The sequence below is a fragment of the Diabrotica undecimpunctata genome, chromosome 2 (assembly GCF_040954645.1).
Source record: "Diabrotica undecimpunctata isolate CICGRU chromosome 2, icDiaUnde3, whole genome shotgun sequence".
In the NCBI taxonomy this organism is placed as follows: Eukaryota; Metazoa; Arthropoda; class Insecta; order Coleoptera; family Chrysomelidae; genus Diabrotica; species Diabrotica undecimpunctata.
In genome coordinates, this window is record NC_092804.1 from 114605197 (window position 1) to 114632514 (window position 27318).

The 27318-nt window shown below is 34.0% G+C and overlaps 1 protein-coding gene across 1 annotated transcript; it reads left to right on the top strand.

The window, feature by feature from the left end:
- Positions 1–27318, top strand: LOC140434789 (uncharacterized). The gene is made up of 5 exons (XM_072523303.1): positions 1–183; positions 5126–5252; positions 5316–5459; positions 8888–9039; positions 26980–27318. Exons 1-5 carry the CDS (start codon positions 47–49, stop codon positions 27218–27220), a joined length of 801 nt encoding a protein of 266 aa, XP_072379404.1. The 5' UTR covers positions 1–46; the 3' UTR covers positions 27221–27318.

Genomic DNA, 27318 nt, shown 5'->3' on the forward strand with positions numbered 1-27318 from the left:
TATTTTTAATCATAAGTATAGATTAAGCATTCATACTGCGAACAATATGAATACCAAAAGTGTATTTACGATATTTTTGCTGGGGGTCATTTCTTTGACCCATGGATTCGACACAGAATTTGTTACTTCCAATGGAAAGTTGCAGTTGGCTAAGCTAGTAAAATATGAACCTGAAAATTTTGAGTAAGTAAAATATTAATTTAAGAAAGGTAACAATGTGTAGTCTAAGCACAAATAGTATGTCACGGTACTAAGATTATACTTCTTTATTAAGTATTATTTCCCCATTTGTTCCCTGGTGATCAATTGTTTAAAGCGGTTCTGAACAGTTTTAATGCTATTTTGCCTCTTTACTTCCTGCTTTCTTTTAATTTACTTTGTATTATATCGTAAACAACGTGATAATCATTGCATGACCAAAATATGACATCTTTTTTATAGATTTTTATGCATAGTCATGCAGAAGTTTTTATCTTGATCTATTCTTTGCTATCATCATCTTTTGACTTTACAACCCTGTGTGGGTCCTAGCCTCCCCAAGAATTTCTTTCCAGTCGTCCCTATCCATCGCCTTCCTCTGCCAAGCACGTATTTCCATATTTCTCATATCTCATAACTATGTTATCTAGGAATCTTGTTCTGGGTCTTTCTCTTCTTCTTTCACCAATAGGTCTATCTAGGAGCGCATTACATGGCCTACCCACCTCAGACGTCCTATCCTAATGTGTTTCTCTATTCTTTGCTGCATATTTATATTCTTATCTCGATATATCCATAATATAGCATTATTCTGCATTCACACCATAATTTGAACGCTGTCATTTTGTTACTACTTGTTTCTGTTAGGCCCCATTTTATATTGCGAAGTTAAAAATATGTAACACTTAAGTACTCGAATACAACCTATAAGACGAATATTGCAAATCGTGGTTTTTATTAAATAAAACATATTTTTGTCTTTAAAAATTTTTTCTCTAGATGATTCACAGTTATCATTCAAGTTTTATCATAAATAAGTGTAATTAAGCAATCATACACACAAAGCCCCTCTAGGTGCTATTATCAAATATTTGTCTCAAACTTTTTTCCAAGTATTTTTGATCTTATTTTATATTTTGGTATTCTAGAAACGCTATATTTAGTTTGTCAGAGTATTTTGGTAGCTTTTTCGTGAGGAGTGGTTTTTTTTTTAGTTTGTAATCTGATGCAATATTTGGCAATATCTTCAGCTCATCATAAGGTCAAGATAGTCAGAAATTTATTTGACTACATCATCATTAATAGAAAGTTTAGAATTATTAACAGAAGAAATCTAATAATAGATTCCTAAGAAACCCCTTAATATCAAATGATTTTAAAAACCAGATAAATTGTAAGATTTTAAAATAACTAGAAAGATCTGAATAAACAAATATAAATGAAAAAGTGGATATTAGGGATTTTACATGGTCATAATAGATAACAAAGTTGTAAAACGCGAAAAAATAAAATAAGGATTGGGTAACAAATGAGTAGACCTTTAGAATCGAAAAAACTCTTACTTCCTAAAAAACTAAAAAAGGAAACATAATCCTTGACTTAGATGAGAAAATAAAAGAATGGACTAAATATACAAACCTTTTCTTGACATACCACAAAATATATAAATACTGGTCCACGGAGAAAAGCAGGAGTAGAAAAAACACAAAACAAAGTAAAAATGGGGGAGCCACAGGCCACCAGGAGAATATCTCGGCAACAAACTTCCCAGGTAATTAAAACTATTACTTTTCACAGTAATTTTACCGTCCAAAGTTTCTATTTTATTTCTAGTGGCAAATAAACTTTCTAAGAACATTGCAAATACCCTGTTTTATCCTACTAAGTTTTAAACCTTTCCTCTTAAGAGATTATCTCCACTATTCCAGTTTTTGTTCTAAATCGTTCTGAGTATCTCCTATTAACACGACATCATCAGCATATATTAAGCGCTAGGAAATGTTTTCCTGGCTGGTAGTTTCGCTGTTATCTGATAGAATACTATTGAGAATAAATAAGGACAAAGTACTAAGCTCTGATGCAATTCTACTTTCACATATTTATCCTACACATAGTTTTAATACTAATTGTTAATTCCTCACACATCTCTCTCAAAATCTTCACATACTTATCGGGTACTCCTTTCTTATTGAGCGCCCACCACAGAACCTCCTGAGGAACTCTATCATATGTTTTCTAAATAAGTACCATTTGAGCATTTGTTTCTTTATTAATGTTTTTTATCAACTGCCTTATAATAAAAATTGCATCTATTGTTGATCTGCCGTGCATAAATCCAAACTAATTTTTGGATATTTCAGTTTCTTCAAGTTTCCATCTATCAGTTACTCTCTCCCATATTTTCATGGTGTGACTAAGTAGTTCTGTAGCCCTGTAGTTGGTAAATTGTTGTATACCTTCATTTTTTGTAAACCGGTACTACTATACTGCTTCTCCACACATCTGGCATTTCCACAATTCTATTTAACAAACCCTCTAGCCAATTTGTTCTTGTCGTTCCTAAAGCTATCAATACTCCTAAAAAGATATCATTTGGCCCAAAAAGTGCTTGAGCAATTTCTTCGTTTGGTGCCCATTTCTGTTACTATCTTCGTTAAGTCAACTGGTTTTTTGTCAAATTCTTAATTTAACAAATTGTCAAATAATTTTTTCCATTATTTTTTACATCCTTTTTGTGAACTATTAACTATTATTTTTAACTCGGATACATCTAATCTATTTAAAACCTTTTGCTTTCTTTGCTTTGTGTTTGGCTATGTTACATAATATATTTGCTTCACCCTTCCTGGTATTAAGCTAATCCTGTAAATTTGTATATGCTTCTGCTTTAGCTTATAATTTTGAAGATCTATGTCCGACTTATTTTCTTGCCAATTTTCTCTTCTTTATTTTTTCTTGAGCTACGTTTGACCACCACCAGTTTTGTGTATTCTGAAACGTTTTTCCTGAGGTTTTTCCAAGTATTTTGATAGTAGTGTCCCTAATTATACTCACCGTATTCCAGGGCGTTTAATAAAACGTCCTAGTTAGCGACGTGATCAATATAGGATATCTTCAGGTTTCGACGATAAAGCCACATTTCGAAAGCCTCAATTTTCTTGGAGGTAGCGTCAATATAGGAAAGATTTAACATCGTAGTAACCTAATTTTTATGGGTACTAATAAATCATGGCATTTGAATAGCTTAACCATTTTTTTGAAATACAGATCTTACTTTCTTTATCCTACATTGATGTTCGTAACAAGGTATGTGTATGTTTTTACTCTTTTTATTGGTTGCACATTTACACTGATTCTTCCAATTTGCTGTTTCTTCTTAGAGATTATCATACATTTTGTTTTGTTAATGTTCAGTGGAGGTCCATATTTCTGACTCACTTCTGTGATTCTATTCGTTAACTCCTGGAACGCTTCATAACTGTCAGCGAACACCACCGCATCATTCGTATATCTGATGCTATTGATACATTCTCCGTTATTTCGAATTTCGGCTTTAACATCCTCTACTGCTACTTGTAAGATTTCCTTTGAGTATATGTTGAACATATATATATATATATATATATATATATATATATATATATATATATATATATATATATATAATTATTTTATTGCCTTACGTCGTTATATCATGTGGCAATAAACAAATTTTTTCTCAGGTTGCGACTTAAGTCTTTCCTGCCGTATGATATTCTAACAAACTCCTATTATGATGTACCAGTAAACAAGCGGTTTTGTAATATAGATATCCAAAGGTCGTATGGTATTTGGCTCCGTACAGCTGTTTAAGTTAATTTATTCACCTTTTGTAAAGCATTCTTGGTCATAAATAGATTATATAAGGATTTATTTTAATTAAATGTCTGATATTATTCGTAAGATTTCAATTAATTTCAATAGAGTTTTTACAGTCTTCTTGCTTTTTATTTGTCTTCGTCATATACTTACATAGCCAAGGCGAAAGGGAGCCACTAGCGGATTCTAGATTGAACGTAGACATTCTACTTCTTTTCTGGTGGAATTATATATTATATAGAGGTCATCGTATATGCAGAAAGCATAGACCTAGTATCTTAAATGCAGCCAATTTGTACTTTCCTTAATTTAAGCGATTCTACCAATTCCATACTCATACTTATAGCACTTCAAAGATTCCAAGACCCTATCCTGACTTTTCTAAAGTTTAATGGTGTTTCTCCTGAAATAGTCCTTACCCAGAAACCCGAACGAAGGCTAAGTTTGCTTTCGGAACATTTTAGCTTAGGTAACGCCATTATCAAGTGCAGCATCTGTTTAAATTTTTATGCACAGGCCAGGATTTCTTTTGTTAGTACAGCCCGTATATGAAATAAATGGCTGCATATAAGATATATGAGATACAAGGCATACAAATCAATATTATAATACCAATTTAATGTTCATAATTTTTAAAGCTATTACTTGCTAATTTTTGATATAAGGTTTTTCCAGAGGTACGTCTAAGGAAGCCTTGTCTTGTCATTTTCTTCCTCTGCTAGGTCTTGGTCTCACGGTCATCAACTCTGGTTAATGACCATGAGAACAAGACTTAGGTGACTGGTATGATTAGTGGTAATGTGTTTTATCATTTTTAATATGTACTAGAGGTACTCTAAGATTCTTTTCTTAGGTTCTTCTGCAACAGTATAAGAATGCAGGTTCTCCTATATTCCCCTGCATTCTTCTAAATTCTTATAGCTTTGACAATTTGCTAATTCTTTTGTCTTCTAAGCCTAATCTTGTTACTAGGATCTTGTTACTAGGCAGATACCTCGGGTGATTGGTAAAGATTAGTTAATAGATTTAACTCATTTTCCGTCTTAAATTTTTTTATTTTAACCGTTTTTAGATACTTCTGATGACAATTTATGTCATTCCAGCTATAAAATGTTAAATAAAGTTTAAAAATCGTTGTGTAGGAAGCTAGATAATACAGAATTGTGTTCTCTAGCTAATATTTTTTAAGATTTAAACCTAATAGCAAGGTACTCCTTATCTTCCTTTATAGGATATTTTATGACATGTTAGTATAACAATTACATTAACATTTTTTATATAATTGTAGAAATTATGAAGATTCTGGAATTACAGCAAACTTAAATGAATATGCAGAAAAAATTTTCTACAATGTTGGAAGGTATGCTTTAACCCATGGACTTGACCCTATCGATATTGCAAATATAACTGAAGATGTAAGTGTATTTGTTAACCTTTAAAAATCTTTAATAGTCTAAAATTACCAAACATCCTTATAGTTTCAACTGGCAATGATAAAGCTTACACATGGTAGACTTCAAGGAATATCCACACTTAAAAGATATCAGGACGTTTTAGCTAATTACCAACATAGTACCAAGACGTTAACTGTCACTTTACCTATAGAATTTGCTGATCTTAAGGTAGGTTTTTTTTTTAAACTTCATTTTTTTTATTTTTATCCAAAATTTCAAATTTTAATTAGATATAACAAATACAGTTATCAATATTAATTTTTATTATTTTTAAATCTAGAATGTATTATTTTTCTTTTCGTAATAAACATGCACCAATTTATGCTATATGGTTATAGAGGGTGTTTTAAAAATGTTTGTCATAAATTAAATCACGTATTCAGAGGACAAAAATAAATTGATTGAATCCAACTTACCTTTGTACAAAAGTGTACACAAAAAAAGTTACAGCCCTTTGAAGTTACAAAATAAAAATTGTTTTTTTGCATTATCCTCTAAACTACTTGATATTTTGTAATAAAAATGGATGCGCTACTTTCTTGTTCTGAAAGCATTTTTGATAAAAAAGAAACAACAAAATCTAAGCGTACAGAAAAATTTTAAGGGGGGTGTGCAGCCCTAAATCCCCCCAAACTCTTGAGTACGTTCAAATCAAATGAATTTTATGGCATCATTAATTTAACACATTATTTTTAAAAATTTTTTGCGTCATCACTTTTTTCAAAAAACAGTTTTTATTGAGTTACGGCACTTTTCATTAACCTTTAAAAAATTACGTGCAACTAAATAAATGGTTTAAACGAAGTACAAAAAATGTCTATAACCTCTATAAATATGATATTAAAATAAATGTTCAAAATGACCCCCATTTTCTTTAATACACATTCGGTATCGTTTTAATAAGGAAAACCAAATGCGCTTAAAAATCATATTTTTCTGACAAAATTGATTTGCAGCTTTAATTATTCTAACCCTCAATTGTTGTTCGTCCTCTATTGTTACAGAATACACTTTATTTTTTATAAACCCCCAAAAGCAAAAGTTTATGAGGTTAAGACCTGGACTTCTGGGTGGCCAAGAAATAGGTGCTTCACGACCCCTTCCAATCCACCGACCAGGATACTGCCTGCAAAGGTATTCCCGGACTTCATTACTGTAATGCGGTGGAGCGCCATCTTGTAGAAACCACATATTTTGCCTTATTGCAATATTCATTTCTTTCAAATACTCTTGTAAATCGTTTGCCAAAAACTGCAAATAATTATTACCTTTTAAATTGTTGAGAAGAAATACTGGGCCTATTAGAGTGTTATCTACAATTCCTGCCCAAAAATTAACTTTGAAAGTCGTTTGGTGATGAGTCGTTTTTTTGGCGTGAGGATTTTCGTCGGCCCAAATGTGCTCGTTATGATAGTTTGTTATTCCATTTCTACTGAAGGTAGCCTCGTCGATAAACAAAATATTTCCAATAAAATTAACATTTCGAGTGTTTTCCATTAACAACCAATCGCAAAATCCAATCCTTTTAGGATAATCTTCAACCAATAACTCTTGAACCGTTGTTAAGGTTAAGTGGTTTTTGGACGACCACTATTGCCAGCAACTTGCGGTTGGAATGTACCCGTTTCCCGTAAACGGCGATTAAGGGTCAGAAATAATCATCTATCGGGTGCATTTCGATTGGGGTGTTTTACTGCATAACGCCTTGCGGCTGCTGCACTATTTCCTTGACATTTACCTACGAAATTCTTGATAGTTTATTGAAATCATCATTTAATCTGATCCAACTTACCCAAAATGAAATGCATATCTACCATTTCCTGAAATGTAATATCAAAATTTTTAATTTTAATCTTATTCACACAATAAATGATAGCTTCAAGTTATTGACTATTATTGATGGAGCTGTTTGTAATTATTGTATCCGTAGAAACTAATTGTAATTTTATGGCCAACTAGGAAAAACCTAGTTTTTCGAAAAAGTGATAGGAGGCAAAAAGGTTTTAAAAATAATGTGTTAAACTAATGAAATTCATTTGATTTAAACATACTCAAAAGTTTTTGGGGGATTTAGGGCTCTACACCTCCCTTAAAATTTTTCTGTTCGCTTAGATTTTGTTGTTTCCTTTATATGAAAAATGCTTTCAGAACAAGAAATTAACGTGTCCATTTCTATTACAAAATGTCAAGTAGTTTAGGAGATAATGCAAAAAAAAACAATTAATTTTGTTGGTCTGTTGTAATAAAAGATCCTCCTTATACTGTAAAATCTTTACCAATCTGTTCTAGGATTATGCTTCTTTGTAACAAAATGTGTCTTTCGTTTTATAGTTCTGCTCTGTTATTTATATAAATACGTTCTATGTATTTCATAATCATATCATTTTCTTACTTTTCATTCCTTTCCTATAATTTTCATGTCTTTCAAGTCAACTGTCTTTCAAGTTATACTTATTTTCATATCTTTTTCCAATATCAAGTTATAATACCTATTTTTATTTTTTAAACAGTATACATTTTTATTACTTGTACTTTTGTACATAATCTTTGTCTTATAAACAGACTTTTTTCACATATTCTTCTCTATTTATTTTTTTTATTCTTTTGGTCTCGAGTTGGCTATGATACTATTTAGTTTTAAAAAAGCCTTCAAAAATTACATTGATATGTATACACCACGATATTTGTAGTACCATGAAATCTCCTTTTAGTGAACTAAAAGGAGATTTAGTTCTCTCTCCTTATTGAATTTTATACAACCATTTGCAAATAAACATGACACATTTATAAAAAATACACAACATTTTTAAAATTAATTATGAAATATTAAATTTAATTTAATAATTCAATATTAAAATAACATTGAGTTATATTTAAAATAGATCTAATAAATAATCAAATCAAATGTAATAAGTCTGCATTCGATATTTTCTGCAATCAGCTTATCGGATATTACAAATGGGATGACCATTAATCTTTCTCTTTAATTTTTCTCACACTTTTTTAATTTCTTCCTTTGAGTAGACATTGAAAAAGGTTGCACACACCCACACTACTCTTAAACACCTCTTTTGATATAGAAAGGACAGTTTATTTTTACCTCTTTTGATATTTATTTTATCTGATACAGAGCTATTTATTGTACTGTATCAAATGCTTTGTTATTGTCTACAAAACACACAAATTTGTCTTATTTTACGTATCTTGTATCTCTGTCTTAGCATAGTTCTGCTAAGGCATATAAATAATGCTTCTCTGGTTCTTAGTTTGTTTTTAAAGTCAAAATGTGTTCTTATTTATTGTATATTCTCCGATAAATAATTTTTAAAAATTCTTTTTAACACATGAATCTGATGATCGGGTGTTTCGAGCATTGTTTCTTGTTTGGCTATTTTGGTATGGTTATTATTGTTATTAATAGCCATTTTTTTGGCTACACAATGTACACTATGCAGACCTATACCACGACTAAATCAGCAGAGAGCCACACCACAACTGACTTATCATAGGGTGATAATTAACGATTAGAAATTACACTATTTTTGATCCTTACATTTTTGTCCTTATATTTCATCAATTTATTGTATGGATTTTAGTTTACCTACGATTACGATGTAAGAATACTTGGACTTGGTCCAAGCGGCAGCATGGATGGCGAAATCCAGGAATTTAAGTTTTACATTCAAATTTGTTTAGACCTCGAAAAATTCATTGTATCGATTAAACAACTAAAGACAACTGACAGTGGGTAAGTAAAATGTTAATGAAATATTACATTCTTCCATTAATTTAAATATATTTGATTCAAATTTATTCATTTTTCGGTGATCTTCCAATTTTACCACAATGTTTCTCTGAGCTTTTTTTGATATAAAAGTGATTTTTTTCTATATATAATATAATAAATAAACTTATCATAGCTTATCGACATGATCAACCCAAGTAAATATAGTGTCAAGGTCTAATAACTTTGATGGCTTGAATTTATTTGATCATTGCTTAAAATTAAATAAAATATTTCGTGTTTTATTCATATTAAACTTGATTTATTGCAAATCAATAATGCCTCAGCTTTATTAAAAAACTTCTCCTTCTGAGCATCACCTTTACTAAGGTGGTGTCGTCAGATAACATTACCGCTAAAGAAAAATCTTTTATTGGAATATACCAGGTGGTGAATTGTCAAACTGGGCATAGGAAACTCAATGGAAAATTATAAACTGTTAAATTCCTGTTTCCCCAATTATTTTACATCAAAAGTCATGAAAAACTATTTGTTGATGACTGCAATCTGTATTGAAAACAAATGTTATAATTTTCTAAAATTTTGCAAATAAAAATACATTTGTGCACTTTACGTTTGGTCAGAATAAGTTAGATATTAATACTTGATAATATTTGAATATTCAATATTTTTTATTTGTTATTTATTGTTTAAAAAACAATAAAGTTGATTAAATGAGGAGAAAGACTGTCAGTTCTTTATTTAGCGTAAAATATCCCAATGGACCAATAATTGCAAGTCATTCAACAATTCAAAGGATTTTAAAAAAATTTGATAATACTGGCACCGTGATTCCTAATTATACCTGTACAAACAATACTGCTAAAGTACCAATAATTCATATGACATATTGAACTAAACAGCAATCTAACTGGACAAAAAATTTAGCTGTTTGTTAATTAGAAGATTGTAAATGGACTTACACAACCGGTGTTTAAAAATACTAAAACACGTATGTTATCCGTCCATGTTTTATCTAAAAATAAAGGACTTAAATTATTAGGTAATTTAATTGTCTAGTATTCTATATCAGACGTTCATTATTTAAAAATACTAGGTTTTACATTTTATTACCCAATGGAGGTTTGCTGTCACCCAACAGCAACAACTTTGTGATTATGCCGCTCAATTTGTATTTAAAGTGGCTACTTCCGTAAACAACACATTTTTTAGGACTTTAATATTATTCAAATGTTTCTCTTTGACAACAATAATATAAATGTTCTGCTTTGTTGTATTTCAGCAACGAGTAAACACATTTTAGTTTAAAATTTCTGCAGAGGCCCTTATTAAATCTTCTTGATGTACCTCTCCGTGACGAATGTTGGCGATCATCATAGCAAACTTTATTTTGTCTGCAGCAGCACGGTAAAGCTACATAGATGTTGTGTTGAACCAGGTTCGGAGGTTTTTTTACCAGGATATTCTTTTTCTTCCTGGATCTTACTTTCCAAATATTTTTTTTAGCAGGATGGCTTGTAGGGGGCATATCTGGATTCATTTCGCATAATGTGTCAGAAGCATTGTAACTTGTAAGTTCTAATTGCCAATTAGGTAAACAATATTGGACATTTTTCAAATTATAATTAATTGTTATCTTACGAATTGGAGGTTAATCTTACTTCGTTATTATTGAATATATTTTTATGACATCTTAGTTACTGGTACTCTTCGTTAAAACAAGCCTCATCCAAATTGGTTACCGCGAAAATCATCAATAGGAGTATCCACAGGCATTAATTTCCCACTTAATCCCAATCCAAAGAATTAGATCCACATCATACGAAAGCTTTTCTTCCTTAGATTAAAGGTGTCACTGACACAATTGAGAAAATTCTCAAATCAAGGGGAATAAAGACAATATTTAACAAGGTCTAGGTCAACATAATTTTTATAAAGGTCACAAAATTGATTTTAAAAATTTCATAATTATGTATAGCGCTTATTCATTTTTATAAACCAATTGTCCCAATAAAAAAGATGACGACACCCCGTTGGGTTTCAAAACTTTCAAAACTTTAATAGAAGTTCTTTATAATTTCTCTTAGTACTCTTGGTAGCTTTGTAGATATAGCTTTTCTCCCTTTTTATTCTCCTTTATTTAATGTTTTTAGTATTGTGTATAGTATTAAGTATGTAAACTTGTTAATGACAATGGAGAGATAATCGTGGACAAAGAGAGTATCAATGATACCTGGAAAAATTACATAAGAAATTTATTTTTTGATGAGAGAGAGAACCAGCCCCCAATACCTACGGAAACAGGACCGCCTATACTAGTGGCAGAAATAAGAGCAGCTATAATATCACTAAAAGAAGGTAGAGCTCCAGGACCAGACGGAGTACAATCTGAATTTCTTAAACTTCTTGATGATGAATCTTTAAGAGTACTATGTAAAATCTTCAATAATATCTATGACACAGGCAATATCCCAAAAGATTGGCTACTTTCAGAATTTATTACCTTACCAAAGAAACAGGGAGCAAAAAAGTGCGGAGAATATAGGCTAATAAGTCTAATAAGCCATACATTAAAACTTTTTCTTAAAATTATACATCGTAGAATATACAAGCTATGCGAAGAGAGAATACAAGACACACAGTTTGGATTCATGAAAGGCGTAGGTACAAGAGATGCACTGTTTAGTCTACAAGTATTATTTCAAAGATGCAGAGATATGACTTGCGATATTTACACCTGCTTTGTGGACTACCAAAAAGCATTTGATACAGTTCAACACCAAAAAATGATGGATATTCTAACAAAAGTCAAAATGGATGATAAAGATCGGCGTATAATACAAAATTTATACTGGAACCAATCAGCCACAATAAGAACGAATTTTGGAGGTGAACCAACGCAAATGATCCAGATTCTACGAGGCGTTAGACAAGGTTGTATACTTTCACCTATATTATTTAATCTATATTCAGAGGAAATATTTAGTGAAGCCTTGGAAAAATGCGAACATGGAATACTTCTAAATGGAGAACGCCTAAACAACATCCGTTATGCAGACGACACCGTTATTTTTGCAGACAGTTTGAACAGTTTACAGCAACTAATAAACAAAGTAAATGAAGTAAGTGAAAGATTTGGACTTCAAGTAAATATAACAAAAACTAAATTTATGATCATCAGCAAAAATAAAGTTAGAGACGCTCAACTACTTATCAATAATACACCAGTGGACCGAGTAAAACAGTATAACTATCTTGGAACAACAGTAAATGAACAATGGGATCACTCACAGGAAATAAAATGTAGAATAGAGAAGGCTAGGAGTGCATTCAATAACATGGCCAAACTCTTTAAAAGCCACAATCTTAATCTGGAGATAAAAGTAAGGCTCCTACGATGTTATATCTTCTCAATATTGTATTACGGAGTTGAATCCTGGACACTAACTGAAGCAATGGAGAAAAAACTTGAAGCCTTCGAGATGTGGCTGTACAGGCGAATTCTAAGGATATCATGGACAGACAAGATAACCAACGAGACCGTATTACGAAGAGTGGGCAAAGAAAGAGAGGTGATGTATACCATTAAAAGAAGAAAGTTGGAATATCTCGGACATATAATGAGAAACAGCACTAAATACAGATTACTGAAGGTAATCCTACAGGGTAAAGTATTCGGAAAGCGAGGAATTGGGAGAAGGAGAATATCATGGTTGAAGAACCTGAGGAAATGGTTCTCCACAACAACAACGAATCTATTTAAAGCATCAGTCAATAAAATAATTATAGCCAGAATGATTGCCAATATTCGGAACGAATAGGCACTGAAAGAAGAAGAAGAAGTATTGTGTATATAGACCCCATCAATGTCTAGGTTTTAGACGGGCGCCTATGTGTAACCATTGAAAGACCCATTAGGAACGGTGTAAGGTGTCAGAACGAAAGTAAATCTGACAAATGAGTTTGTCAAAAAATTGATGAACTAGAAATGTAATTACTCACCCCAAAGAAGATTAAACCATATTAATAAATTTTGAATCGCGAAGTGCCTAATTATAAATGAACAGCAACTTCCCCTTGTATTTTGACGTTCAACTGATTTGAATAAAAACAAAAGTTATCATTCTACTTTGTCACTATTTAGAAAAATTGTATCCCGAATATATCGCATTTTAAGTTTAGTGTAGGTTAGGTATTTGTCTATTCTTTTCTGCCGCTTGACTTCCAATATTTCCTGAATAGTCAATTTCGTGTTACCTTGCAAAGTGAACGATCACACCGGAGAAGCAGTTGCAGTTTCAGAAAACCGGTGCTTAAGAGAAGACTAAGCAACGGTCCAAAAAACGGAAACAGGCCGCGTAACGGCATACACGATTCCTCCAGACATCTGCCAGCAGAGACCATTTTACCGTTTTATCAAAGACAACAACCTAATCCCAGAGTTAGACTCGACTAAAGTCTTCTCAGCTCAAAGGCAGCCTCTCTCTATGAGCTACCAATTATCCAGACCTTAAAAACCTCACGGCAAGACTACGTCAAATTATATGAGACAACAATACCTCGATAAATCTAGGGTTCAAATCCAAATCTAAAGAACCAACTAACTCATAACCCACTCTAAATCATCGGCACATTTTCCACCTAGTCATTGGCGGCGTCGACAAAAATCTTCCACTAAAATACATCGAGGATAACTTATCCGAAAACAAATTACCAGTCACCAAAATAGTTCGTATAATTGCCCGCTCTACAAACCAACCCACCTCTTTCGTTTTTACACACTCTCTAAACACTCGAAACTAAATTCGCTAATACACTTACGAATGGTATTGTCGATGAAGGGGAACGACTGAATTGTGAGATCCAAAGGTCAAACAATTCCGTTCCAGTTCAGCTAGAATACTGTTCGAGATGCTACAAAAGCGAAAACCTCAGCAACTAATTCCTTGCAAAATCTATTATATGTCCATATTACTGACAACAACACAGGTCTACTGCATGCCCCGCGACAGATGTTTCCAAATGTCCGAATTGTATGGAAACTACCCGGCATTTTTACAAAAATGCTCACACAGAAAAATTCCAACCAAAAAACACAAAAAAAGCACAACCCGTACATACTCCCAAGCAAATTTCCTCATACGACCTATCCTCGGGCATGAAATCCTTAATCCACTTTACATCCATGATTCTTTCAATGTCTTCCCTGAAAAGAGGGTAATACTATCCGCCACTTAAACTGAATGTCCAATTCAATGTATGGGTATGTCATATCTACCTCCTGCTATAATAATTCCCTAAACCAAACCTTCACACAACTCCGCAAATAAATACACAAACACTCTACACTCATCATTCATACATACACATATTATTTACCCACACACACACACACACACACACACACACTTTACCAACCACACAAGCTCACAAATCAACAAACATACAAACACCAAAACAAAAAAATAAACCGAGAATACAAACCAATAACTATACACACACTGACACCCACACGCACCAAACACAAAACAGTGAGCACCCCGCACACTTCTTAAGGGTCGCTATTCTAATCACAAGGACAGGGGGAGATTGGTTTTCTGTGGTTTCCCAATCTCGTTGCACAACGATGCCTGATCCTAGGTGAGGAGACAGCCACAGCTACCTCCACGCGTTTATACCGAACAAACAAAAGACCAACAATCTGAAAAGGACCGTTTTCCATAAAACTTGTACTTAGTAGCAGACTTGGTTCAACCGGTATTCACAATAGTAAGAAATCCTTCTGACATTACTGCTTTCTAGCCACCACGTAGCCCGAGGAGAGCGGCAACATGTACAGATTGACGTTTCTCTTAACAAACCCCATCTTTGAAGAGGCAACAGAGCCTAAACGAGGTAAAAACGTGATCATCAATCCTAAACAGTTTCTTCTTTGAAATACTATTGTACGTGTGTTTATTAAGAGATATTTTCTTTTTTTGTTTCTTTATACTGGAATCACACATTTTTCAAGATTCTATATTGCCATGCTAAAGAACATTCTCATTACTTCTTGTTTCACAGTTTTATAAGGTATTAGAGTCTAGTTACTGTAGGTGTTGATAAAAAACATGTACTTTACGTCTTTGTTTTAAAGACTCGCTAGTTGGAATTTGTGGTCCGCATGGAAAAATTTTAGGAAATTCAAGAGACCCACTTTTAATTTCTTTAACTAAACTATAAATTGGAATTTGTCAACACATATAATTGTCTCGTTAATTTGTACCCTCTTGATGATCGATTGAAGGTTACACAAAGAACGATACTAGGCTCGGGCTTCAGTCTGGTAGAGGTATCTTGGTCGGGGTTCTTGTTACAGCTCAAATATCACGGATCAATTAAAGAAGTACTTACGACACAAAGACAAGAAGTTAGAAGAGAAGATAAGAGATAAGAGAAGAAAAGTTATTTGGGCACCACCCTATTTTTAGAGGAACAGGGAAACCTTAAGGCACATAAAAAAGGACGACGAGAAAGGTAAGGTACAGCTAGAGAACTCACGCGAGGAGAAAGTAAACCGTGAAAGAGAAAAGTATCGGAATTATGCGGTACACTCCTAATATTTCGACACATATACTTAAAATATACGATCAAACAAATAAATATAATAATATAATTCAATAAAAAATGCCTGGAAGAGAAACACAAAAATATAAATCCAAATTGTATAAAAAAAATATAAAAGAAATAAAAAGCAAATAGTTCTTTAACAAAACTATATTTAGGTATATTTGTTAAAGTAAATGTACCATATTAAATTTTATTAAACAGTTGATTAAATAGCATGATTATTGCGTAACTGATTATTAATTACAAACAAAAAAATATCTCAAAAAAATAGTTATAAATAATTTAGTATCCTCAAGAATTAGAAAAAAAAGGCAAGGAACATTATAATTATATCTACATATATAAAGTAAATGGTCCGTTAATTATACGTATATATTATCCTGTATTTTTACTATATTACTCAGTCAAACCAAACCTCCATAAATAAGAAGGTACACTGAACTGGAGTCATAAATCAACTGCTAAAGATTTCGTTACCACAGTTTAGTCAATAAAACTTATACTCACAGGTGTATTCAAATAATGGTATGACGCCCTCAATAAGGCACTTGACTTCGGTCCACCACAACAGGTAGTTGGGACGACACGACCACAATAAATTGCAGTCTTCCTAACGTAATCCCTTAGATTTAGGCCGACGAAAAGAGGCAGCTACCGGTACCGGGGTACTACAGGTGGTTGAGGTAACATAAAGATGACTGATGATCAGGTGAACTAACTTTGCGGTGAATGCTTGAAAATTGTACACGGATGGACGGTGTATAATAGGAATCGGTATACAATCTGAATTGGTGTAAAATAGGAACGGCAAACAGAAGTGACTTCAGTTGGAAGACGTCTGTTTGACAAAAGAGAAAATAATCAATATAAGACACACTGTGCAAAGATAAATAAGGGTGAATTGAAAATCCACTTACCGCCGATTGTCGAAGATAAGACCGCTTGCCACAGGAACCAACTTGGAAATGAAAATCGGATTGTGAATTTAGAAGGGCTTAGACAAGCGAAGGTTGAAAATAGGGAGGGGATATTGGCTGAAGGATGCCACGCGAAATTGACATTAAATATCCGGGCTACTGGGGTTCATTTTCGTAGCGTTTACCAATAGAAAGTAAAGTTTCTACGAAAAACAACTCTTCTGATTTTCTGAGAAGGTAGCTCGGAGATTTCACAATAGGTCCTTTTTCCTTTGTTATTAGGAAAGGTTTTTATGTACCAAAACAAGATAAAAAGAAGAAGAAACATTTGGCGAAGTTATTTCTTTGTTAAAAAAAGGCGTAACAAAACGAAGGTATGCAGGCATGGGCGGCGTGAAAATAGTTTATTAAAGGGAATAATTTAAAGAAATTATGAACATGCTTCACAGCCCTTTCCACGATGTAAACTGGGTGTACTGAGTTTGCATCGGAACTGTGAAACAAGGAAGCATGGGAGAACTATCGTAAAGACAAGTTGAGAAAAACAAGGAAAGTTTACGTTACTACGATAACACATACGTACAATATGACCAAGTAACATTATAACATAACATAAACGATACACTAAATATTATCTATCTAACACAATAGACAAAACATAAAAGTAATTCTACAAGTTTTACAAAAGTTATAAAGGTATATGCTTAATAATTATAATTTTTACAAAAGGTATGAAAGTACAAGCGTAATGAATTTATTTAACCTATATAATATTTTTATACAACTATGTTAATATATACACTTATGTGTCAAAAGGTATAAGAGGGTATCCGCTCGATATTGTTACAGCAAAATAGGACACGTAAGGCAAACAAGGCAATATGGAGATCGTTAAACAATGAGCGAGAGAGTGAGTTCGTCGCGAGATTGTTAACGTAAGGCACCTTGGTTTAAATAACACTGTATCAATAGATAGTCCGAGTATTTTGCTTAGATATCATCACTAGAAAGATAGACTTAACCTAGTTTCAGTGGTGTAAGAAGATAGCTAAAAATCCATATAACGGTACTTATTGAAATATAAGCGGTAATAATAGACGATTAGTATGCCAACGTTTTTCGTAACCCGGCATAAAGGTAATAAGACTAATGTTAAGTTTGGTTAGGTAGGTAGGGAGTTTGTAACTAACAAGGAGAATTGTAATGAGGATTTGCGTACTTAGTATCTCTTAATGATTATCAAAAGTCTATGCAGTATTAACAAGAGATTGAGATTTAATAGAGTTAAAAATTATATTTCAGTAATGTGGTTGCAAAAACCCGAGGTTTAGGAGCAGGGGGTACATATGGTACATAATTTTTCAGGTGCACATAGGGTATTTATTCTGGTATTGATGGGACTAACCTCTTAGGCACCAAAATTAACACTAAGAGAGTCATTTAATTGGCCTCATTCCGGTTGAAGAACGACTGAATTCTTACCACAGATGGTCAATAGAAACTAGGATCCAGATACTATTTTCGGCGAGTCAACTGGCGAACGTCCGCTAACATCAGTCCTAGCCTTCCTCAGTGCCTAGTATCTCTGGCAGATGCTGATCTCTATGACGAAAAGGGGTAGAGAAGATGTTATTTCTATGTTGGGTCTCATATCAAAAGTTAAACCAAGTAGGAAAGAGAGTACTACACGATTTGGGAATTCTAAACACGACAGAGATGTCACAGCCGGACGGTGTGTTTAGGGATTTAGGGGAAGTCTTGTTAGAAACACTGTATCAGTAAAGATAAGGTATAAGGCAATTGTACTTTTTAAAAGGTAAAGGCAAGAAAATCTTAGGTTTTCTTAAATAAGGTAGTCCTTAATTATTCCATTTGGAAAAAGGTAGTTTTATTCAAGATACGATATGTTTCCAATTTTCTTTGGAAGGTAAGGTGTGTTTCTAACAGATAAGGTACCCTTCAATTTTCATTTGAAGGTAAGGTAAATCTTTTCCAATTTTTGTTGGAAGATAAGGTATATTTTCAACAGATAAGGTACCCTTCAATTTTCATTTGAAGGTAAGGTAAATTTTTCGTTGGAAGGTAAGGTATATTTCCAACAGGTAAGATATCCTTCCATTTTTATTTGAAGATAAGGTAAAAATTTTTAAATAAAGGTAACACACGATAAGATTTCTTCGCTTGTAAGGACTACAGCACAGCCTATATAACGATTATTTTATCAACGCAATGAGGTAAGGTGTGTTATAAGATAGGACGAAAAATTTAAGGTAAATCGCATGACGTCGAAAGTAAAAATAAAGACATAGATAGGTAGAAATCAAAGCAATTAAGACTAACCATGAATTATAGGGGTCTCAACAAACATCAATTTACATGGTCAGGTAAGATACATCGGTAGAAAGATATGAGAGGTGTTTTCACGAATCTTGTTACAACAATGTATGTATGAGTGTCAGATAAGAAATAGTAGGAAATAGTAAAATAACCGTTTTTACTACAGACGTATTATAACATATATAGATATTTGAGGTAAAAGTTCCTAGTCAATAAAGTTAGATGTGGGCGTTAGACGACAGTTACAAAAGGTATAATATATATATTTCTAGCATGGTAAATAGTTATTCTTGCTCATTTTCTGAGACTTCGGAATCAAAAGAGTCATTATAACACGGCTTTAAATCTTTTATATGCCAGCGTCCAGCATTAGTACCATCTTCGTTTTTTATTTGATACACCAGACGAGAGAATTTTTTAGATATTGTACCCTTGACATACTTGGGAGCAAGCTTAGACATGAAACGTTTTGGAGCACTACTAAGAACAATATTTTTGTGCCACACGGTATCACCAACAGAAAATTGAACATCTCGTTTGCGGAGATTATAGTATTTGGCATTTCTTTCATAGGCTTTAGATAGGTGGGTTTGGACTTCCTTGAAGACAGTTGACAATCCAGTTATTTCAGAGGCATATTCGTCTCTGTTACCGGGAGAGAATTCGATATTTTGGAGCTGGTCATAGGGACGATTATAATAATCTCCTAATAAGGGAACGTTGCGGGCAAAATTCAGAAAAGCTGGGGAGTGTTGAGTAACTTCATGGCGGGCGGTATTATTAGCTTGTTGAATTTTAAAAATTTCTCTATCCCATTCGGAATGTTCGGTAATATAGCTGCGAATAGCGGTACAAATGGTACGATTACTTCTTTCTACGAAGTTGCATTGGGGGGAATAAACGGCAGTGAACCAGATTTTTTGAACTCTGTATTCATGACAAAGATTCTTAAGAATTTTGCTATTAAAATTAGAGGCATTGTCGCATATGATGTGTTGGGGAACACCGAAAGTTAAGAAAACATTATTTTCTAGGAAGTTAGCGACATTCTGGGCGGTAGCTTTACATAGGGGTTGTATTAACGTATATTTAGAGAACCAGTCAGTCACGACGAGTAACCAAGAGAAACCTTTTTTACTGCGGATGAGGGGACCGATAAAATCAATAGCAATTATTTGCCACGGGAACTCGGCTTTCTTCTGATTTCCGATTAAACCCATTTGAGGAACATTTGGAGCTTTCTGTGCTCCACAGACTTGGCAAGAACGAACGTATTTGAGGACGTCTCTTCTCATCTTCGGCCAGTAAAATCTCTCTTTGACCCGGGATAAAGTTTTAAAATAGCCTAAATGGCTACAAGTAGGAGGTTCATGACAGGATTTGAGAACGTCGTGTTTCTGGGGAGAAGGTACTAAAATTTTCCATTCTATTTCGTTAGATTTAAAAGGTAGACAGGTAGGTACATAAACATAATCATTTTCTACTTTCCATTGGGGGAAGTTATCTGGATTAGCGATAATTTTTGACCGTAAGTTATCGTACCAGGGCTCGATTCTATTTAGATCAACATCGAGAGAAGCTAATTCGGGACTTACAGGAGTTTCGTCCAGAGGGACTTGTTCGTGCATTCTACTGAGTGCATCCGGTACTTTATGGCAGGATCCCTTTCGGTGAACAAGAGTAAAGTTATGTTGTTTGAGGCGCATGGCCCAACGACAAAGACGACCAGAGGGATTTTTGAGGGTAGTCAACCAGAGAAGGGAATAGTGGTCAGTGATGACGGTGAACTTGGTTCCTTCAACGTACGGACGAAATTTTTCAATGGCGAAAAGGACGGCAAGGCACTCACGTTCTGTGACAGAGAAATTTCGCTCGGCTTTAGTCAGAGATCGACTAGCGTAACATATAACTTGTTCGCTATCATCTAATTTTTGCGTCAAAACAGCTCCAACTCCAGTATCACTGGCGTCGGCTTGAACGACGAAGGGTTTCGAAAAATCTGGTTGAACCAGTACGGGGGCAGATACTAAGGCTTGCTTGATTAAGATAAAAGACTTTTCAGCTTCAGGATTCCAAGTAATGGTTTGTTTCTTTTCTTTTCCTTTACCCTTTAGGAGATCGTTTATTGGAGAGACAAGGGTAGAGAAATTTTTAATAAAACGGCGGTACCAAGAGCAAAGTCCAATGAAGCGTTTAATTTCGGTAGTGTTTGTAGGTCTGGGATAGGTTATCATAGCAGATATTTTTTCGGGGTCCGACCGAAGAGAATTATCACCAACGATATAACCGAGAAACTTAAGGGAAGTTTTGAAGAACTCGCATTTATCTACGGTAATGGTAAGATTTGCGTCCTTTAGCTTTTCTTTAACTTTAGAAAGAAGAGAGATATGTTCTTCAAAGGTAGGGGAACATACTATTATATCGTCAAGATAACAAAAAATAAAGGGTTCGAATTCAGGTCCGAAAATTGCATCTACTAGACGTTGTTGTGTTTGTGCTGAATTACACAAACCGAAAGGCATAACGGTAAATTGGAATAACCCTCGACCTACTACGGCGAAAGCAGTTTTTTCACGAGATGATTTTTCCAAGGGGATTTGCCAGAAAGCTTTCTTAAGATCAATAGACGAGATAAATTTTGCACCTCGTAAAAGAGAGAGGATCCTATCGATATTTGGAAGCGGGTAGGTGTCATGTTTAGTGACATCGTTTAAAGTACGACCATCAAAACAAAAACGAAATTCGTCATTTTTCTTCCTAACCAACAAAACGGGTGAACACCAAGAACTACAACTGGGTTCTATCACACCTAGCTGGAGCATTGAATCTAGTTCTTTATTTAAGATATTCGACATATATGGAGACATAGGGAAAGGACGTCGCTTGAATGGTTTTGAGTCGCCTGTATCTATTGTCATTTGAATTTTATTTGTGCGGCCTATACCTTCAGCGCTACTAACTTCGTTAAAGTTATTAATAATTTTGTTCGCTAAGGTACGGTCGGCTGGACTAAGAGATTCTAACGAACAAAGATGCGGGAAGATAGCTTCTGGATTGGCCTTATAAAAAGGATGATTTGGTTTGTCGGACTTAGTATTCCATTGGTTGGTATTAAAATCAATAGAGAGACAAAATTGTTCAGCAAAATTACTTCCAAGGATAAAAGAACACGGTAAAGAAGGCACTACAAGGCATTGAATTACTCTAAAGACATTATCGGCAAGAATAGGTAAATCTATGAGACCAGTTACTTTTTTATTGGAACCGTCTGCTAGAGAAACTGTCGAGTTAACGGATTTATTTATTGGAATTTTATTTTGATTAAGAAAATCGAGACCTTGTTGTCCGGCACACGTAATGGAACAACCGGTATCCAATAGTACAGTGAAATCTTGATTGTAGATATTTACAGATATGTAGGGTCTTTTATCAGTCTTTTTAGAGATCACAAGGGGACAGACTTTATTATGAGAAGGAAGACGATAGAAGTTTCTAACTTCCGTAAGGTAATTTTTCCACTCATTTTCGGTCAAGCGGTAGGAGTTTCTATGCGAAAAGTCTCGGTTCTTATTCCATTGTTTTCGCTGACGGGAGTTAAAGGTACTTCGGTGAGATGTAGGAGAACGGTAATCTCGAGGTAAATTATTCTGAATTCTATTTGAAGAATAACTGGAGGATCGGGAGATATCGGACTTTTTGGGATGTCTGGGAATAGAATAGCCGATAGTATTTATTCCGTACGTTAGTTTTTTGGAGGATTACAATTTGTACATTGTGGGAAGGTAACTTGAGATTTTCCACATCGATAACAAAATATTTTCCTCGGACGACGACATTCACGGTGACTGTGTCCTTTGCCTTGGCAATTCCAACACGCAGTGGAAGAGTTTGGCTTAGAAGTTAAGGAAGGTACGTAATTCTTGCCTGAAGAACGGTTCGTGGGAAAGGTATTACTAGAAAAATTGTTTCTAGACTGAAAATGTCTCGGAGGGTTTCTCTGGGCATCCCTTTGGTTTTCTACGCTAGAAATAGAAGGAGAGTCACGTTTGAAAACTGAGGCAGCATTTATTTCGACGGTATTAATGAGAGAAGATAATTGGTCTACGGTATCCACCGTACTAGTGGCTATCATAGTAGAATATTCCGGTAGGAGATTTGAACGAATATAAGAGATTATGGTTTTTTCGGAGGGCTGTCTCGGTAATCTCTTTATTAAATTAAGTATGTCTGCTTGATACAGAACGAAAGGTTCATTTTTTCTTTGCTTACGGCTTTTGATCTGATCCCACAGTTCGTCTTCATAGCCATGCGGAAGGAATGTGAATTTAAGTAATTCGACCAGTTGTGGCCAAGAGGTAAGTTTAGATTTAACGCTGCTAAACCATTTAGCTGCGTTACCTGAGAAAAATTCCACGGCAGATCGGAAAAGTATCGCATCGGGAATATCACGCGATTCAGCAAGATTTTGAATTTTTTCCAAGACACTAAATAGATGCTTAGGATCACCGGAAAATTTAATATTCCAATCACCTACATTGACAGGAGTATTAACATGGACGATAGGGTTAATGGCTGGCATAGGAGCTTGTGAAGTTAAAGGTATATATGCGGGATTCGAGTCGGTAGTGATTATTTTATCGTCTAGGTTTGCTTCTAACAGAAGGCAGGTAGAGATAGCTTCGTCTTTAAAATTCGATTCCACAGGTTTCTGTGGATCTGGGGTTAGACGTTGTAGTCTTAGGGAAAGATGCAATAAATGGGCCTTTGTTCTTTTGTAGACAGAATCACTAGGGTTTCCTTCAAATTCAGAAATAAGATTTTCGACTTCGGAAAAGATAGTTTCGATCTGGCTTGATTCATCTTCGAAGATAAGGGGATTTTCCGTTAGATCAATAATCGGAGTGGCTTTCTGAAGGGCTTTCTTAAGGATAGATTTTTTTTCGGAAAGAGTTCTATTTGACTTAATACCTCTGATTTTCAGTTCGTAATCGATCTGATTTACCTTGAGATAAGAGATAACAGAAGAATCCATTTTTAAACTCGTTTAGATAAAAAATTGTCGAGAGAAGAGAAGATACTTATATTTGAAGACTGCGTTGCGGTGCTATTTTTTACCATTTAGCTACCACATTGGACGATATTTTCTTGCTGTTAGCTACCACATTGGGCGCCATTCTTTTCTGTGTACCCTCTTGATGATCGATTGAAGGTTACACAAAGAACGATACTAGGCTCGGGCTTCAGTCTGGTAGAGGTATCTTGGTCGGGGTTCTTGTTACAGCTCAAATATCACGGATCAATTAAAGAAGTACTTACGACACAAAGACAAGAAGTTAGAAGAGAAGATAAGAGATAAGAGAAGAAAAGTTATTTGGGCACCACCCTATTTTTAGAGGAACAGGGAAACCTTAAGGCACATAAAAAAGGACGACGAGAAAGGTAAGGTACAGCTAGAGAACTCACGCGAGGAGAAAGTAAACCGTGAAAGAGAAAAGTATCGGAATTATGCGGTACACTCCTAATATTTCGACACATATACTTAAAAGATACGATCAAACAAATAAATATAATAATATAATTCAATAAAAAATGCCTGGAAGAGAAACACAAAAATATAAATCCAAATTGTATAAAAAAAATATAAAAGAAATAAAAAGCAAATAGTTCTTTAACAAAACTATATTTAGGTATATTTGTTAAAGTAAATGTACCATATTAAATTTTATTAAACAGTTGATTAAATAACATGATTATTGCGTAACTGATTATTAATTACAAACAAAAAAATATCTCAAAAAAATAGTTATAAATAATTTAGTATCCCCAAGAATTAGAAAAAAAAGGCAAGGAACATTATAATTATATCTACATATATAAAGTAAATGGTCCGTTAATTATACGTATATATTATCCTGTATTTTTACTATATTACTCAGTCAAACCAAACCTCCATAAATAAGAAGGTACACTGAACTGGAGTCATAAATCAACTGCTAAAGATTTCGTTACCACAGTTTAGTCAATAAAACTTATACTCACAGGTGTATTCAAATAATGGTATGACGCCCTCAATAAGGCACTTGACTTCGGTCCACCACAACAGGTAGTTGGGACGACACGACCACAATAAATTGCAGTCTTCCTAACGTAATCCCTTAGATTTAGGCCGACGAAAAGAGGCAGCTACCGGTACCGGGGTACTACAGGTGGTTGAGGTAACATAAAGATGACTGTTGATCAGGTGAACTAACTTTGCGGTGAATGCTTGAAAATTGTACACGGATGGACGGTGTATAATAGGAATCGGTATACAATCTGAATTGGTGTAAAATAGGAACGGCAAACAGAAGTGACTTCAGTTGGAAGACGTCTGTTTGACAAAAGAGAAAATAATCAATATAAGACACACTGTGCAAAGATAAATAAGGGTGAATTGAAAATCCACTTACCGCCGATTGTCGAAGATAAGACCGCTTGCCACAGGAACCAACTTGGAAATGAAAATCGGATTGTGAATTTAGAAGGGCTTAGACAAGCGAAGGTTGAAAATAGGGAGGGGATATTGGCTGAAGGATGCCACGCGAAATTGACATTAAATATCCGGGCTACTGGGGTTCATTTTCGTAGCGTTTACCAATAGAAAGTAAAGTTTCTACGAAAAACAACTCTTCTGATTTTCTGAGAAGGTAGCTCGGAGATTTCACAATAGGTCCTTTTTCCTTTGTTATTAGGAAACATTTTTATGTACCAAAACAAGATAAAAAGAAGAAGAAACATTTGGCGAAGTTATTTCTTTGTTAAAAAAAGGCGTAACAAAACGAAGGTATGCAGGCATGGGCGGCGTGAAAATAGTTTATTAAAGGGAATAATTTAAAGAAATTATGAACATGCTTCAAATTTTAGATTGTAAAGCATTTACACCTGGTGTCTTTTATAGTGATACATAACTATTTGTTAGGAACCAGAGTTTTAACCTCGTTTAAGCTTTTCTCTTCTTCAAGGAAGGGGTACTCCTCTTTTTTTTCCGGAGTAGTGGTGGTGTGACAAAACGTAATGAATGATGTTTTATGTGGAGGAGTAGTGGACTACTAAGAAGATGGCTTGTTTGTGTGGACGATGTGTTAAGAAGCGCACAAGAGAAATTTGGGTGAGCTGTGCCAAACATGTCGAAGGAGGTACTCGAGGGGTTACCAGCCATACAATAGGAATGGCTCTTAATCAGCATTTTTGACGTGCAGTTGTTAGCTGCGATATTTGATGGGGGTTGTTTCTAAGATTTCAAAATACTATTCAGGAAGTTCATGTCCAGTGTCATGTAGAAGTTTAGTTGGAGGGAACGGAACTTTTCTTTGTGGAAACCTGGTGAGTATTTACCCTCGGAGATTGCAAGGTGTCTTTAATACTTGTTTGGCTCGATTGTTGGAGCCTGCGATGGTACGAAGTAAATACCTCCCACTGAAGAATAGGATTGTGTCCTTTATAGGTGTTATGTTTGCCAATATGTATACGTATGCTGATGGATAGTGACTGCTCATCCTTATGCAAGATCTAAGGATTCTTCTTTCAGTAGCTATGATGGCTTTGATTTCATATGGTTTAAGGGAGGCGTAGAGGCATGCCTTGTATTTGATGATAGGTCTAATGAATATCTTATAGGTGTGCAATAGTGTATTAGGTGCCGTCCTGCCCCATTTGCTGGATGGCACTATTTTTGTTAGGGAAGTTTTTGTATTTAAAGATGATACACCTTTTGTGCAACTACTCTTATAAAATGAATATATTAATGTACACCACAAATAATTAACTACATATTCACTTTACTCACAAATAAACCCAGTACTACTGAAAAAATATATAATAAAATAATATTTCCTATAGAAGTTCTACGCAAAATGGGTTGGTTGAAAATACCTGAAAAATTCAAAGAAAGACCAAATTATATTTATGCGATTCTGTTTTTTAAATTACTAAAAATGTCGTCTACACGAACTGATCACAATCTTTTGTAGGGCAATAAAATTACTAAATGTCATAATTATTCCTTTACAAACTTTATATTAATATACTGTTTCTCTTTTAGACACATCTCTGTTCAATTCCATGGAAATATTACGGACATTATAGCCAATTTGTTATCTGAATTTATAACTACAATTCTGCATCCATTGCTACAAGGTATAATTGAGGCAATAATAAAATTAATAGCGAATAACATAGTAGACGAAATTAACAAACTTCTACAAAAGATAATCAATCAAGATACAACTGAGTTTATTATTGAGGAAGTACTGATCCAGCTTAACAAAACTCTTGTAAATTAATTACTTATTACTGCCATATTTAGTGTTTAAATATAATGAAACAGATTCTATAATTTTAAATAAAATTTATTTTTTCATAATAAACTGAATATAATCAA

Coding starts and splice junctions, on each gene's coding strand:
- LOC140434789 (XM_072523303.1), top strand. CDS start 47: ATGAATACCAAAAGTGTATTTACGATATTTTTGCTGGGGGTCATTTCT. Junction 184..5,125: donor TATGAACCTGAAAATTTTGA/GTAAGTAAAATA, acceptor ATATAATTGTAG/AAATTATGAAGATTCTGGAA. Junction 5,460..8,887: donor TAGAATTTGCTGATCTTAAG/GTAGGTTTTTTT, acceptor TATGGATTTTAG/TTTACCTACGATTACGATGT.